This window comes from Lolium perenne, chromosome 1, assembly GCF_019359855.2.
Source record: "Lolium perenne isolate Kyuss_39 chromosome 1, Kyuss_2.0, whole genome shotgun sequence".
NCBI classification, from domain to species: domain Eukaryota; kingdom Viridiplantae; phylum Streptophyta; class Magnoliopsida; order Poales; family Poaceae; genus Lolium; species Lolium perenne.
The window spans coordinates 231,832,729-231,848,978 of record NC_067244.2 but is presented as its reverse complement, the minus strand read 5'-3'; the positions used below and the strand labels follow the sequence as shown (position 1 = coordinate 231,848,978).

Here is a 16,250-nt window from a genome sequence, read left to right as displayed (position 1 = left end):
AACTAAGCTCGTGCTCAGTCAAGTTCTACATTGTTAGATTTGCTCTGTGATTCGTGCTAATTATCAGTTGCAACATGAATTGCAACTGAGATTTAATAACATCATCTGATTAAGAACGCAATCGACTGAGAAATAGGCACACCCAAACTAATACCATATACCCAAACTAATACCATACGCATGATATTAGTGTACGATACTTTCTATTGTGATTAGTATAAGACAAGTGGAAGGGATATGATGGCCTATTTGATTCACACCAGGAAAAACTTAGGACTGTAATGACAAGAAAAACATCCTATAAAATCTAGTGCAAAGAAATGTTTAGAAAAAAATGCCTATAAAAATTAATTATAGAAATCAAACAAATATCAGGATTGGCTGTGGCGGTCGAGCCGACTGGCCCAGGCTACGACGGCTCGTCGAGTCCATGCACAGAAATCTCAAAGTTTCCATCCACGGTTTTCAGGAAACTATAACGCAGATCTAGAAAACACTAAAAATCCTACGTAAAACTCCCCTCTCGTTAGGGTTTTGTGTCCTCGTGCCACCGGCGTCGAGAACTTCTTCCCTCCCCGATCCTTCCCGGCCGATCTTCGTTCGGGTGTGCGTGGGAGGTCTCTGCTAGCATCTGTTCACGGCTTCGCCTCCTCATGGCAAGCGCGGATGGAAGCTCTTCGTCTCGAACGGCGGGTCCTGGAGATCTGGAGGGGATGATGCGAGACTTGGGAATCCGCGAGGAGGACCTCGATGATGTGGTGTTCGAAGAAGAAGTTGCCCCTGATCTGGACGAAAATCGTTGGTTGCTGATTGTTAGGGTTAACACGGATAGGGAATTTAGCAAGTTCTGGTTCTTTAAGAACATGCGATCAGCATGGGATCTTGCTCGCCCTGTGAAGATCAAAACGCTTGAAGATAACCTCTTCATCATGAAATTTGCTTGCCTTGGAGATTGGGAGAAGGTGACTACGGGAGGCCCTTGGCACTTCAGAGGAAACGCAGTGGTTTTTGCTGAGTATGACGGGTTCACTAGGCCATCAACGATCGATCTCAACAATTTGGACATGTGGATTCAGATTCATGACCTTCCTGTCGGCTATCAAGGTACGATCAAAGCTCTGTCATCAAAAGTTGGCAAGTTCATCTCCTTAGAGGCCCCATCGGATGATTTCGTTGGAAATTTTGTTCGCGTTCGGGTTACCGTGGATGTGCGAAACCCTCTGAAGAACCATGTATCCTTATCACGTGCTGGTCGGAGAGAAATCTTCTTAGTAAAATATGAGAAGTTGCCGACATGGTGTTCTGTTTGTGGTATGCTGGGACACACGTATAAGGAGCATGGCGACGGGATTCATCCACCGTCTGCCCTTGTTTTCAGAAATCTAAGGGCGAGTTGGAGTACGAAGCAAGGAAATCAACCTGCAGGAGGGCGTGGAAGGGGTCGTGGACGCCATGGTGCTTCTGGTCGAGGTGGGCGCGCTGGTGGTACACGTGATGACCTTGGTGATCAGTATGATGAAGAGATGTATCAAAATGATTACGATGATGAGGTTGATGATCTGAATCGGGGCCTTGAACAGTGCCACAATTTTGCAAAGGACCCGAAAGCTAAGAGACGTCTCCAGTTAGAGTTAGAGTCTGATGCAAAGATGTTGGCAATTGAAGGAGCAACAAAGACTGATCTTATTAATGTGAAGAGTGGAAAAGAAACGGTGGTTGGTGATCTGTCTCACTGTATTCAAGATAAGCAAAATATTCTGTCGACTTCTCCCTCGACAGTTCAGGAGAAGAAGAGACCTAAGAGGAATGGTGGAGGTGACAGTTCTGAACAACAAAAAACAGGATCGGCGGACTTCGACATGGAGTCCGACCGGGAGCAATGAAACTATTAAGCTATAACGGCCGTGGCCTTCAAAAGGCTACGGCGGTCACGGCGCTGGTAGATATACACAAGCGTCATGACCCAGATGTGATCTTTTTAATGGAGACACATCTTGATAAATTTCCGGCTGAGTGTTTGAGGAAAAGGTTGATGATGGATTACAAGGAAGTTGTGAAGAGTGATGGTAGAAAAGGGGGTCTGTTGTTACTTTGGAAGAAGGAGGTGGTGCTGTCACTACGATATAAGACAAATAACTATATAGATGTCTTTATCGGATGTGGTCAGGAAAATATCTGGCGGTTTACGGGCTTCTATGGGGAGCCGCGATGGTCTGACAAACATTTATCCTGGGATCGAGTTAGAGAACTGAAGGCAGTAAACACAATGCCCTGGCTGCTTATGGGAGACATGAATGAGATCCTGTATCCTTTTGAGAAAGAGGGGGGCAATGCTAGACCAGTTCAGTTTATGGAGGCGTTTCGCGATGTCATCTCGGAGTGTGGCCTGTCTGATCTTGGCTACTCGGGGGACAAATTTACTTGGCACAGAGGTGGGATCCGAGAGCGTCTTGATCGTGGCCTAGCAAGTGATGCGTGGAGAAATAAATTTCCAGATGCGTTGATTCAGAACCTGGATTATGGTAGGTCGGATCACAGACCGATTCTACTATCTTTTGGTAATGAGCCTATTCACCAGCCGCATGGGCGTTCTTTCCTGCGATTTGAGGCAAGATGGTTGAAAGAGGCCGATTTTCTGGGTGTGGTGGAAGGAGCCTGGGAAGCTTCTAATTTCATAGTTCACAACAATGAGCCTGGGAGGCCGATTTCCATGATTCATTGCACCAGTGGGATAGGGCTGTGCTAAAAGGTCCTGTTCGAAAGATCAAATCTGTAAAGAGGGATTTGGAAAATGTGCTTAGGAAGGAGTTATCTGATGCGAATATTGCCAGAGAGAAGGAGCTCACAGCTGAAATTGAAAAATTGCTAGAATAGGAAGAGATCCATTGGGCTCAGCGTAGTCGTGTTAATTGGCTACAACATGGCGACAAAAATACAGGGTACTTCCATAATTTTGCAAGTGCTTGCCGCCAGAGGAATCGAATTAAGCGGCTGAAGGCGGATGATGGTAGCTGGAAAGAGGGAGAAACTGAACTAAATCCATTGGTTACGGGTTTCTTTGCTGGGCTGTTTACTACGGAGGTGCCAGAGCCGGACCCAAATCTGATTGATAAGGTGACCCCACGGGTGACAGCAGCGATGAATGATGAGTTGTGTAAACCCTTTACGCAGGAGGATGTGAAACGTGCTCTTTTTTCGATTGGAGATATGAAAGCTCCGGGAACAGATGGGTTACATGCGCTCTTTTTTAAGAAGTGTTGGGGTATTCTTGGTGATGTTCTATCCAAGGAGGTACTTGATGCGATTGGGAAGAAGGAGATTCCAAGGGGATGGAATGATACGGTAATAGTCCTAATCCCAAAGGTACAAACTCCTGAGACAATTTCCCAATATAGGCCTATAAGCCTTTGCAATGTTTTATATAAGGTTATATCTAAAATGATTGCATCTAGATTGAAAGTCATTTTAGACGAGGTGATCTCTCAAGTACAAAGTGCTTTTGTTCCTGGAAGGTTATTTACAGATAATATTTTGTTAGCTTATGAGAGCATGCATACCATTAAAAATAAAAAGAAGGGGAAGGAAGGTTTCTGTGCGGTTAAGTTGGATATGCATAAAGCGTATGATAGGGTGGAGTGGAGATTTCTAGATCAGATGTTGAAGAGACTTGGTTTTCGAGATGTTTTTGTGGAGTTGTTGATGGCGTGTGTAATTTAGTAAAGTACAAAGTTAGATATAATGATCAAGAGACTGAGGGTTTTATTCCGACGAGGGGTCTCCGACAGGGGGATCCTATCTCGCCCTATTTGTTTCTGATTTGTGCAGAAGGCCTGTCTAGTGCTCTAGCTCATGAAGAGGAGGTTCGTGGTATTGAAGGTGTTCGGGTGTGCAGAAATGCACCATCAGTTTCCCATTTACTCTTTGCTGATGACTCCCTTATACTTATGAAAGCGAATGTAACTAATGCAACCTCATTGAGAAGAGTTTTACAGGAATATTGCGCAAGCTCGGGTCAGATGGTCAGCGAGGCAAAGTGTAGTGTGTTCTTCAGCCCATGCGTGAAGGTGGAGGACAAAGCTGAAATCTGTGAAGCAATGAATATTATGACGGAGGTGATCTCGGATAAATATTTGGGGCTGCCGGCTATGGTTGGTCTTGACCGGACGGACAGTTTTATCTATCTCCTTGAAAGAATAATTGAGAGGTTAAAAGGTTGGAAGGAAAAATTCTTATCTCTTGGTGGGAAAGAAGTATTATTAAAAGCGATCATACAATCTATCCCGGTTTTTGCTATGGGCGTTTTCAAATTACCAAAGCAGCTTTGTAAAGAGATTAACGATGCCATGTCAAGTTTTTGGTGGGGTGATACGGAGGAGAAGAAGAAGATGCATTGGTTTACGTGGTGGAGGATGTGTATCCCAAAGAATATTGGAGGTATGGGATTCCGGGATCTCCACTCTTTTAACTTAGCAATGCTTGCAAAGCAATGTTGGAGGTTAATTTCGAACCCAGAGAGCTTATGTGCCCAGGTTCTTAGGGCAAAGTACTATCCACACAGCAATCTGTTAATGGCAGGTCCAAAGAGTAATTCTTCCTTCACATGGCAGAGCATTATTGCGGGCTTACAAACTTTCAAACGTGGCCACATTTGGAGAATTGGATCGGGGAGCCAAGTGAATATCTGGAAAGACCATTGGCTTCCAAATAGCCCTACAAGGAAGGTATTTACACAGCGGAGGCATATTCTGCTGAAAACAGTTCAAGACCTTATTGATCCGATTACAAATTCATGGGACTTAAATTTACTGCGGGAGAATTTCTTACCAGTTGACGTGGAAAGTATTCTTAGAATTCCTCTTAGTGATCACTTATCGGAGGATTTTGTGGCTTGGCATTTAACAAAAACAAACAAGTTCTCAGTTCGTTCGGCCTACTATGCGGAGTGGGAGCATCAGTTTGGCACAAAGACGAGAAGAAGGGACGGCCAAGGTAATTCGAATATTAATCCGGTGTGGGAGATTGTGTGGAAATTAAAAGTTCCAAGCAAGATTAAAATCTTTATGTGGAAGGCATTACACGGTGCTGTTCCAGGGATGGCTGTGTTAGCGTCTAGACATGTCAAGGTCAACTCTCAGTGTCCGATCTGTGAACAAGGGGCGGAAGACATCCGTCATTTGCTGTTCTCGTGTGTCCGAGCCAGGAAAGTTTGGAAGGAACTGGGACTGCGGGAGTATATCGATCAAGCTGCTTCTATGGACCGATCAGGTTCAGTAATTCTGGAGAATATTCTACGAAGCAAACAAGGTACATCACCAGTTTTAAATTCGATAAGTTTGCATGAGTCTATTGCTGTGGCGTGTTGGTATATATGGTGGCAGCGCAGGGAGGTGGTACATGATGGTTCTGTGGCGCCACCAAATAGAACTGCCTTTGCTATCCATGCTTTAACAGCAAACTTTGAAGCGGGGCAAAAAAGTGCAGTTCGACCTAAGAAGATTGTGTGGTCAAAACCTCCAGCGGGAAAATTGAAACTCAACATTGATGCGGCATTTTATGTGGATGGTAGCGGTGCTGTGGGAGCTGTTCTGCGTAATGATCGTGGTGAAGTTGAGGCGGGGATGGCCAGCCTGATTGATCATGTTCTAGATGCAGCAGCAGCGGAGGCGCTAGCTCTACTAAGGGGTCTTCAGTTCCTGCAGGGATTAGGCGTTTCCTCAGTTCTAATCGAATCAGACTCACTAGAGCTCATCCAAGCTTGTAACAGGAAAATTGAAGTTTAGACTCCGCATGCAGCAATCTTAGCTGAGAGTTTCATGAATGCTAGTACAATGAATGGGGTTGCTTTCCAACACTGTTTAAGGGAGGCTAATGTAGTGGCGCATCAACTGGCGAAATATGTGTATCAAACAAAGGAGAACTTCATTTGGGAGGGTGATCCCCCTCTTTTCTTTTACCCTTTGTAATAAACGATGTAACTATTGTGGAGGTTTAAAGGCGGCAAATTTTCAGACGCACTCTTTTCCTAACCAGGGTACCGAAAGGGACTGGCAGGGTTTTAATGAGGCGGGCTTGCTGACCTAATATACGGTGGAAAAGTTTAAAAAAAAAAAACACTAAAAATCCTTGAGAAACTCAGCGAAAGCGGCCTGCGACGCTCCGCCATCGCTCAGCGCCTGCCGCGCCTTCTCCTTTGCCGCCATGGCCCGCTCCCGGAGCGCCCGCCCGCCCTCGGCCTCCATCACCCACCTCACCTTAGCCTCCACCTCCGCCGCGGCCACCACGTCCCCGTCGTACCCAGCCATCTCCACGCCGGCGCCCATCTCCTCCACGACGAACACCTTGTTCTGCCTCTGCTCCGCGTACAGCGGCCAGCAGACCATCGGCAGCCCGGACACGATCGCCTCCAGCATCGAGTTCCACCCGCAGTGCGTCACGAAGGCGCCCGTCGCGCGGTGGCGCAGCACGTCCGCCTGCGGCGCCCACGACCTGGCAACGAACCCTCTGCCGCCGGTCCTCTCGAGGAACCCCTCCGGCAGCAGCGCGGCGAGGTCCGGCTCGGCGGGCGCTCCAGCGAGCATGTCAGGACGGCCCGAGTCACCGCGCGGGGTCTGCACCACCCACAGGAACCTCTGTCCCGATTTCTCCAGCCCGACGGCGATCTCCTGCAGCTGACGCTTCGGGAAGGTGCCCATGCTCCCGAAGCAGAGAAACACGACGCTGCTCTCCGGCTGGGCGTCCAGCCAGGCCAGGCACTCGTGCTGCCTTTTCTCCCCTTCACCGGCTCCGGAGCCGGACGAAACCATCGGCCCGACGCAGTACACGGGCGGCGTGGCGCGGCCGGGGACGCACGAGCCATCCCGGAGCGCGCGCAGTGCCCTGGTCTCCAGCCACTCGAACGTGTTGACGAGGATGCCACGGGACGACTCCGGTATCCGTTCGAACGCGTGGAGGAAGCTTCTGTACACCTCGTTGTTCCGGTCGAGGGCGAGCTTGGGGAGCTCGGTGGGCTTGAAGGGGCGGTTCCCCGGGAAGCAGAGCGGCGCGTCGCCGATCTCGCCGAAGCTGGTGGCGCCGATCTGGGACTGCATGTGCGGGAGGTGCAGGTTGACGGCGAGGCTGCTTGCGCTGCTGGTGTAGAATACGTAGGCCGGAAGGCCGAGCTCGGCGGCGACGTCGACGGCGTCCACGCAGAAGCAGAACATGTCGAGGACGAGGGCACGCACGGAGGGGAGCACCGATCGGAGGTAGTCGCGAAACGGGGCGTTCATGCGGCGCAGCAGGACGAAAGGGTTGGGCGCCTCGGCGGCTTCCGGCGCCGTGCCGTCGGCGTCGACGTCCGGCGGCGTCGCCAGCACGTGGAAGTGGACGGACGGGTTGGCCGCCGCGGCGCGCGCGACCGCGGCCGAGGTGTCTGTCTCCTTGCCGGCCGGAGGCCCGTTGACGACAACGGTGACGGCCAAGCCGCGGCGCAGGAAGAGCTTGGCCAGCTCCACCATGGGCACCAGGTGCCCCACGCCCAGCCCTGGGTTCAGAACCACGGTGTCTCCCATGGCCGGCCGGTCTTCGAGCACGCTGCGAATATACGCAGGAACCACGTAACCAGATGCGGAGTAATATATTTGCGTTGGGATTCTAACAGTATTAATTTCGTTCAGGTCTGGCGAGGCTAGGGCTATCTCCGCATCTTCTTTTAAATCTTGTAGATTGCGTATTTTCGATCGAGATATGGGTATCGTTGTTTGTATTCGGTTGCTATCAATGGTGCTAAAGATACAATCTGCAATCGAATACAAATGCAACGAATACGGCTGTGCATTCTCGCCTCAGGATTCAGTCTCATAACTCAGGTGTGGTGTTAGGGCATCTCCAGCGGCGCGACGAGACAATGCGTACGCTGTGATCGAAAATGCGTCTGGGTCCTGCTCCAGCGAGGTGACGCGAAGTGACTGGCCATCCGCGGAGATGGAAACCTGGCCCAAATATGCGCCAGGTTTGCGTCTCCGCGGTCGCGCCGAGTGTCCCCGAAAAAGACGTAGGACCCGCGCGTCAGTAGCAGGGAGGCCGATATTATTCCCGGCAGTGGCCATTCCCCGTGCGAAATATCAAACTAGACCGGCGCAAGCAGTCCAGAAGCGATGGACGTTCTCGCCGCCGCAGCCACCGCCATGGATGCGGAGCAAACCCTCGCACCCGCCGCCGCTCCACACTCCCCCGTAGCCACGACCATAGCCACGATGGAGGGTGCAGCTCCGGCAGAAGCAAAGCGGGCTGCCACCAGCGGCGGCAAAGAAGGTGCTCTCCAAGGAGGAGAAAATCATCGAGGCCGCGAAGCGTCGCGGCCGGCGCAAGAACCAGAAGAACAAGACTGCCGCGGCCGCCAACCAGTAGGCCTGGCAGATGCAGATCAAAGCCGGCGTCGCGCAAATAACCCTCCATACGAACTTAGCGGAGGGCTACATGCTCGTCAAGAGAGAGGGAATCGCCGGCGTGGCTCCTCTGGCCTCGTCGGTGAGCTCGAGACTTGAGCGGCGTCGACGACGACACCAGGGCATGGTTCATGAAGAGGCGCGCAGAAATCCGCGCGCGAGACGCCTGATCGCCATCGCCATGCGCCCAGCGTCGTACATATTGCAGACCTCAAATTTCGGCTATAATTTCGTGCAAAATTTAGGCTACAATCTCTTTTTTGAAATCTGGCATGCGCCGAAAATGCGTCGCCCGCTGGAGCCAGCCCCATACGCAAATTGACGCGCGACCATTTACGCGTCCACCAGACGACGCAAACGGACGACCGCGGACATTTTAGGTGTCTGAAATGCGTCGCACCGTTGGAGATGTACTTAGTTGAATAAAGCTCTCATATTTCCCTGCAAAAAAAGCTACACGAATATACAATCGCCTCCATCCGTCTCAATTCTTGAGTCGAGACCTGATATAAAATCAAACTTTTATTCGATATAAAATCAAACTGAGTTCGGTGGTTCCAAATATTTTTACAGGCCAAGTTTTAGCAAAACATTTCAGCATACTCCTCCTGTTTTGATATCAAAACATAGATTCAAACATATATACTCCACTAAACATAGATTCAAACATATAGCACACGTACTCTTCTCAAAACTGATTTTTAATCAAAACATAGATTAATACCTTTCTCGGCCTTTTGGCTAAGATCACGTGTAGTATCTCTGATATGTGGGCCATTGGTCCACAATTAGTGTAAAGAAACAATATACTCCACTAAAAGCTTGAGATTTTTTGCGCACTCAACATCACTCGGATGAAGAGTATGGCCTCATCAGCATACTACAAAACTAGATTTAGATGTGCGCCTTGGCGCACGACCCCGTTAATTTAGCTTAATTAGCCGATTATATCCAAAAGGTAAAGAAAATTAGTTGTTACCAAATGGATGATCACAGCGTCAAGACCCAAGTTTGAACTGAGATTTAGAGGTGTGCATGCACCCGTGGCTCTCGCATGTGTTTATATTTTGTATAATAACACTATTAAAAAATAAGTGTGGACCTTGGCCTTTTGTAGAAACAACAAAGAAAACTTCTTAAACAGGGGTGATAACACATGGTGTGTCATATAAGATATAAAATAGCCGAGTCAAGTGGCCTATAAGCAACCCTACTGGTACTTAAGGAGTGCACAACGATATTTAGGGAGATGATCTTGATTCTAAGTTTAGCAATAGCTCATCCTCATTCTCAATCGGCTCAAGACAACAACTCCGAGCCACAGGGTCAATGAGGAAATAGAAGAAGATGTAGGCCAAAGATGTTCAATCTTTTTTCTAAATCCTGCTCGCTGCACAAAAAAATATTGAAAATAGAAGTGCTCAATACAAACAACCAAAGGAAATATATAAATCCAACAACAACATAACTGAGCAAAACCACTTTGGAACAAACTTGCCAAAAAATGTAAATAGTAGGAAAACAAGTGAAACTCAGCAAAATTTCCACATAACTCGAGAGCAGCCACTGTTAGAACTATAATCGATCTAGAGGTATAATAGATGCAATAAAAGATAAATAGTACTCCGTAGGATAGTATAGCAGGCACAAAAGCACCACAAATCAATGGAAGTATAACATTTCAGGATACATTCTGAATATCGCAGTTGGTCCTAAATAACTAAATAAAGTTAACTTAAACCATCAATCTAAGAAAGCCTTTAATACTTGTAGCATGGTTTCAAAGCTTTTCAAATGACGGTGTTTCCTTCAGCCTTTATGACATGTGAGAACTTGACTACATTAAAAAACTGAGTAAATAACAAAGTACAAAGAACCTGAGTGTGTTGGCTCGGTCACCTCATTGACACGATAAAGTACAAAATCAAATGGTAGAAAGTTTGCTCATCGTATTGTCTTTCAGCTAACTGAAGTGAAATGGTACTAAAAAAACAAACAAAAAACAGGTACACCTATTTTATTCCAGCGGATATATGACTTCATTTCACATTATTCATGTAGCACATCAGACCTTTTAGTGAGGCAAGAGGTTTCATTAAAGGAACTTACTAAATCTGAACCACATACTCCAATTTTCGTAGACATATCTGTGGATATTCACACGTTGGTAAAGTCCATTTTTACAAAGGAGGGTGGCAAATCAGGGGTTACAATATAATCAAAGAAATGGCAGTTGGCCAAACTTAATAAGATGCAGATGTAAATTAGTTTCAGTTACAAAGAAGTACAAACCTAAATCAACCTACTACTCAAGCTACACAGCAACAGTTCTAAGATTAAAGATACATACTGTACTTTTCAGAGATCAGCATGCATCTTTGTTAGAATCAGAAAATACATGTATATGCTGGACAATAGTGTTCCAGGGAAAATAGATAAATTCTTACTGAATTATGCTTATGCAGCTAGCCATGAATCTCTATACAACCTTTATTGAAAATATAGAAGGGTCTATAAATTGACGAATAACACCATTATGAACCAACTTCCGATGTCATTGCCAGGATATAAAATAGGAAATCATAAGAACATCACTTATGCTTCCTAAAAATACAAAAAGCATTTAGCAGCAGAAGGGTGACATTAATTATGTACTACCAACAACTTTGATATCTAAAAAATAAGCTGGTATGAGTTTCGCAAGAAAGGGACAAAGAGCAACCAACAATTTCCATGAGTAGAAGGGAAGCAATAATCTTTCAGGACCCTAGAAACACATACTTTCTTGCAAAATTGTTGACACTGCAGAGAACCAAGGGTCAGGATAGTGTCTAGAACGGCTTCTTGTCTTCTTTGGTACATACAACCTGGAAACCTCAAAATCAGTTTTGATGAACCAAGTGAGTTGCTCATCTCATCAAGAAAGAAATCAGCAATCAGTATTGATTGTATAGAGAACACAGTAGCAATCCTTGTGTGCCTGTTTCTGCAGCATTCCAAGGGTAGCAAGTCTGCATTAGCAAATATGTAATGCATCAGTAGGAACCTTATCTACTATAAATGGTCAGATGAAGGAGAAATAAATTGTGTAAACTGTAGAGTATAAAGTTCGATGGCAAACAATAGAACTGTTGCAGGGGTCCGTGTTGTTCTCTGTTGCCCAGGCTTAGTCATACAAGTAAAACAGTAACAATATGCTCTCTTCTTCTCAACGGAATGTAATATACTTTGCTAGCCTTTTTTCAGCTAAAGCAAAGTTACCAATGCAGAAATATGTATGCAGATAAAGATATAGCATAAGGGGAAATTTACATGCCTACTTCACACTGATGAATTTGATGTTAGCAACATCAAAAACAAAGGCAATCAAGATCCAAGTTCACAGGATCTATGTACCATAGGCTCATCGTAAAGAGAACAAAGGTGTCTAAACACAACTCCATCGGTTTGATAACGCACCTACAGTAATGGCATGAATAAAGTGGACTGCATAATTGATTGCAGTGCCACCATATGCAATGCTCCGATGGTCACAAAATTGTGAGGAAGTGTGAAAAGCCAAAAATAAAAGTAGATTGCAACACTAATTGCAGTATGACCATATGCAATTCGCATTGGCCCCAACAATATGAAGGGGCGCAAGCCGCCATAGCGAAACACCAGAGAATACCAATATGATTGAATTAGCATAGTCTAACCTAAACACACGTTAGATTTTGCAATTTTTACATTTTACACAATATAACCTAAACACACAATCCACCACCAGTCACAAGAATTTTGCATTTTTCAAAGAAGACTTGAAGCACAGACAACTGAGGATGAATCAGTTTTGTCGGGGCACATAATTATTATTAACCTTGCCAAAAGGAAACATTGTTGATACATAACATATAAAGGGATCCACCTAATTTACTCAAGCAAACAACTTAACTTTGGTCTGTATCTATCTCTGCTCAACCAAAAGACCAAAACAGTATAAGACAAAAAATGAGAAAGGGAAGCGGACATGCATCTGAATGAGAACATTTTGAGCAAGCATACATTTGGTCAAATGGTAGGATGTAGTGAAAATAGAGTTACCTTAGTTTATGTTTAATCTAAATTGTTTCATTACATAAGGATAACCCATATCAATTTCCGAAAATAAATGGAGATGTAGAAGATAGGAGAGCCAATCCAAACCTACTCATCACACAAGAAAAACAAATCAATTTCTGGACTATAAATTGAGATGCATCTATTAGAGTTAGAAAGACACGGTGAGAGAGTTGGCACCTCCTTGTCAGATCCAACACAGGAAACTGTGTCTAACATCCGCTGGTCGATTTGAGGCAAGAGCACAACCAGGGAGATGACTCTCCCGGTGACCACGGACAGAGCGGCCCTTACAACAGTAAGATTGTATGGTTAAACATCAAACATATGCAAGATACGATGCGTCCTTGATGGAATGCGAAACATGACAAAATCAGCTAATGAAACCGAGAAGCCAATTGACTGGAAACTCACCACAACAGCCGAAGATTTTCAGACGGTTGCTGAAATAATAAAAATAAAAGTTCAGGTTGAATCAAGCATACCTAGGACAATGTGGAGCCGGCGAGACCACCGATGCCGATACTTTGTCCCCAGGTGCTGCCAGGACATGGCCGACTACCACAAACTTCACCAATAATTTACTCAGAGACAATTTGCTGGCATCCTTAATGCCTTGCTCACCACGCTCTTGATCAGCAGAACAAACCTACTCTTGATGGGCAAAACCGATACTGGAGACAGCACGCCGAACGCCGATGTTTTCTTCCCTGCACTCCACCACCAACATCCATCAAGAAAAACACAAAACTTTGAGTAGGAACAGGAGCAGCAGCAAAAGACTCACCGACGCAACGCTGGCGTGATCCGCCTTAGCTCGGTGCAATAGGGAAATCATACGCAATTGAATACCTGTAAGCACAACTGATTCATCATCATAAATTTAATTTTACAACGAAAAAATGTAAGATCTACTTTTCATATAGCTCCTATTAACCTACAGAAATAAACAGCATTCAACAAGTGGTAAATCCATCTAAAAAGGAAGCCTCCACTAATGGTAAATCCATCTAAAAAGGAAGCCTCCACAAGTGGTAAATCCATCCTGCGGGCACTTCTTACCATAAATGTAGATTGCACAAAAAGTTCATCCATTGCACATAACCACCGAGTCCAACAAGCTGCATGAAGAAAAGATATCAGAACAGAGATAGATAGACAGAGAGAGAGCCTGAGCGACGTAATGCTCCTAAACGGTGTTTCCAATCAAGAAAGTCCTTTCATATAAGGTTAACACGAAACAACAATTGTGACTTCTTTTTCACAGTCGAATCTATGCTTACAAAGACGAAGATGATCCATTATATAATAAAATTATTAGTTCATACCATGTTTCGCTAAGCAGTATGGCAGTTTATAATCTTGCATAAATCTCTGAACCAATCTATCTACAACACGAGCTGTGAATAAGCACATACAAATGATATACACACAGACCGAGGAACATAATTTAAGGACGTGTGCCGCTATATATATGCTTTAAAATTGTTAGAATTTTCTAGCTTTTAGACAACCAGTAAGCTTAACTACAAAATGGATTTCCACAAGAACCTTGTGCTATACGCAGTAGTATATGCATATAAATAGGAGAAAATGATGCACATATTCAATACATGGTTATATATTTTTTTTATTCTAGACAGCGCATCTAATATCCATTGTTATGGGATTGAGTGAATACCTTTTGGAGAAAATTAAAGTGACAACGTACCAAAGATATCCTTTTTAGAATTAATCATACTCAAAAGTAGACCATGGCCTGAAATATCAATAAGGACGTGTCATTACAAAAACTACCAGAGATCGATAAGTGAATGTATTAGCCGTAAGACCTTATATATTAGGAAATGCAAAGAAGGATTTTACCTCAAACTCATGGCCATTAATTGGCAGCAAGATCAGAGTCCGCAATCTGTGATGCCATGGTCCAAACAACAGTAACCTTCCACCCAATAAAATTCAACAAATATTTAGTGAGAATTTATATTCCTTGAGAATATGAAATATCAGTGGATGTTGTTCATACGGAAGTATCACAGCCAGATGAATTCATTTGCTCTCAAGCATATCAGCAGAAAGATGAGATCCTCAGATTTCTCAACTCCCGTCACCAAATCTAGGTAAAACAACAACTAAAACAATCCCTCACGGCCCAGATCCCAATCCAATCAAGCCAGATAGCGGATCCACAAAATCAGAAGGAGAAGAAGCTCACCTGGGTCTTGAGACCTTCCATCTAGCCATGGGACGAAGAGCTTGGGACCACGACGAGGTGGAGAGGGGCGGCGGCGGAGGCCGACTGCGCCACCCCTTGCCCGCGTTGGCGGCCCATGCCACCCCCACGCGCTCGCAGCACGCTCTACCAGCGTCGCCGCTCCCGCGCCCGCGACGAGCTCCACCGGCGGCGCCGCTCCCACGCCCGCGACGCACTCCACCGGCGGTGCCTCTCCCCCGTGCTCCACTTGCGGTGGCTCCACCGGCGGCGCCTCTCCTCGGCGCTCGCGACGTGTTCCACTTGCGGCAGCGCCGCTCCCGCTCTCAACCGGCGGTTCGGGGAGAGAAGGAGAGGGAGAGAGGCGTGCGGCGGCGGGGATGCGGGCGCGAGGGGAGAGGAAGGGGAGGATGGCGAGGCGGCGGCTGGAGGCGGCGGCGGGCGACGAGGGCGGGCGCGGAGGACGGGCGCGGAGTGGGGGCGCGGAGCGGCGGGCGGCAAGGGAGGCGGAGCGGCGCCGCCGGGCGAGGGATTGGGGGAGGAGGCGCAGCAGCCGCCGCCTCTCACGAGGAAGAGGGAGAACGAAGCGGCACGGGCGTGGGTGTGGCTGGGGCGCTCGTTTCTCCTCGCACGACCGGGCCAGGCGGGCTTTTCGCGACCCATGGATAAAACGTGGGTTCGCGCGAGGGCCTCGCGCCCTGGACGGAACGGCCGGCCGAGATCGCGCCACGTCAGCTCGATCGGACGGCCGAAAATCCAAACGTCTGTGAGAGCTCCATGAGGGTGCAGCAATCATACCGTGGGATAGCAATCCAATTTTCGATCCTATGACCAGCCAACCCAGTTTTAGCCCCGAACCATCTTGGCTAAGTACAGTGGCGGGCCCAGAATTTTACCAAAGGGTATGCCACACAAAACATTTGATGTCCTTATTGATAACAATTTTGTTTTCAGAATATAAAGAAGATACGATGATAATAAAATATGAATACAAATTGAATAAAAGATGTTTTGCATTGTAATCAAACACGTAAATGGTTGGACACATGCACCGCCGACGCAACATTCTAATAATGAACTAAGAGCATCTCCAGTCGCGTCCCCCAAAGCGTCCCCCAAAGGGATTTGGGGCGCGCCGGACAAAAAAAGCGTTCCAGCCGCGTCCCCCAAAGCCCATTTTTGTCCGGCGCGGCCCCATACGGTGTCCGGCGCCCCGAGCCCGTCCCCGTCCCACAGGGGACGCTCCGGGGACGCCGGACACAATGAAAAGCGAGGCGGGCTCCCACATGTCGGCGACTATTTGCATAAACCGTTGTTTCGCGCCTCTTTTCTCGTCGCTCCTTCCTTCCCGCGCCTCCCACCCCAACGCCGCCGCTGGATTTCCCGGCCGTTTGGGCGTCTGATCTGTGCTGCGAGTCAGCACCGTTGTCGCGGCTGGGGCTCCCGCCGGTCGTGCCGCCGCCGCCGCGTCGCCAGCGCCTCCCAGAACGCGCCGTCAAATCCGCCCCACCTCC

General features: G+C 47.1%; 1 protein-coding gene, 1 long non-coding RNA gene and 1 pseudogene across 2 annotated transcripts; 1 reads left to right on the top strand and 2 right to left on the bottom strand.

Annotated features, from left to right (window-relative positions):
- Positions 1-5,880: 5,880 nt before the first annotated feature.
- On the bottom strand, positions 5,881-7,665 carry LOC127321815 (anthocyanidin 5,3-O-glucosyltransferase-like). The gene has a single exon (XM_051350800.2). It carries the CDS (start codon positions 7,548-7,550, stop codon positions 6,114-6,116), a length of 1,437 nt encoding a protein of 478 aa, XP_051206760.1. The 5' UTR covers positions 7,551-7,665; the 3' UTR covers positions 5,881-6,113.
- Positions 7,666-9,146: 1,481 nt separating this feature from the next.
- On the top strand, positions 9,147-9,241 carry LOC127328018 (U2 spliceosomal RNA; annotated as a pseudogene).
- Positions 9,242-12,336: 3,095 nt separating this feature from the next.
- Positions 12,337-12,922, bottom strand: LOC127326329 (uncharacterized). Its single transcript, XR_007867775.2, has 3 exons — positions 12,705-12,922; positions 12,510-12,611; positions 12,337-12,378 (listed from the first exon to the last, which is right to left on the bottom strand). It is a non-coding gene; the product is annotated as an uncharacterized lncRNA (long non-coding RNA).
- Positions 12,923-16,250: the final 3,328 nt, after the last annotated feature.

Coding starts and splice junctions, on each gene's coding strand:
- LOC127321815 (XM_051350800.2), bottom strand. CDS start 7,550: ATGGGAGACACCGTGGTTCTGAACCCAGGGCTGGGCGTGGGGCACCTG.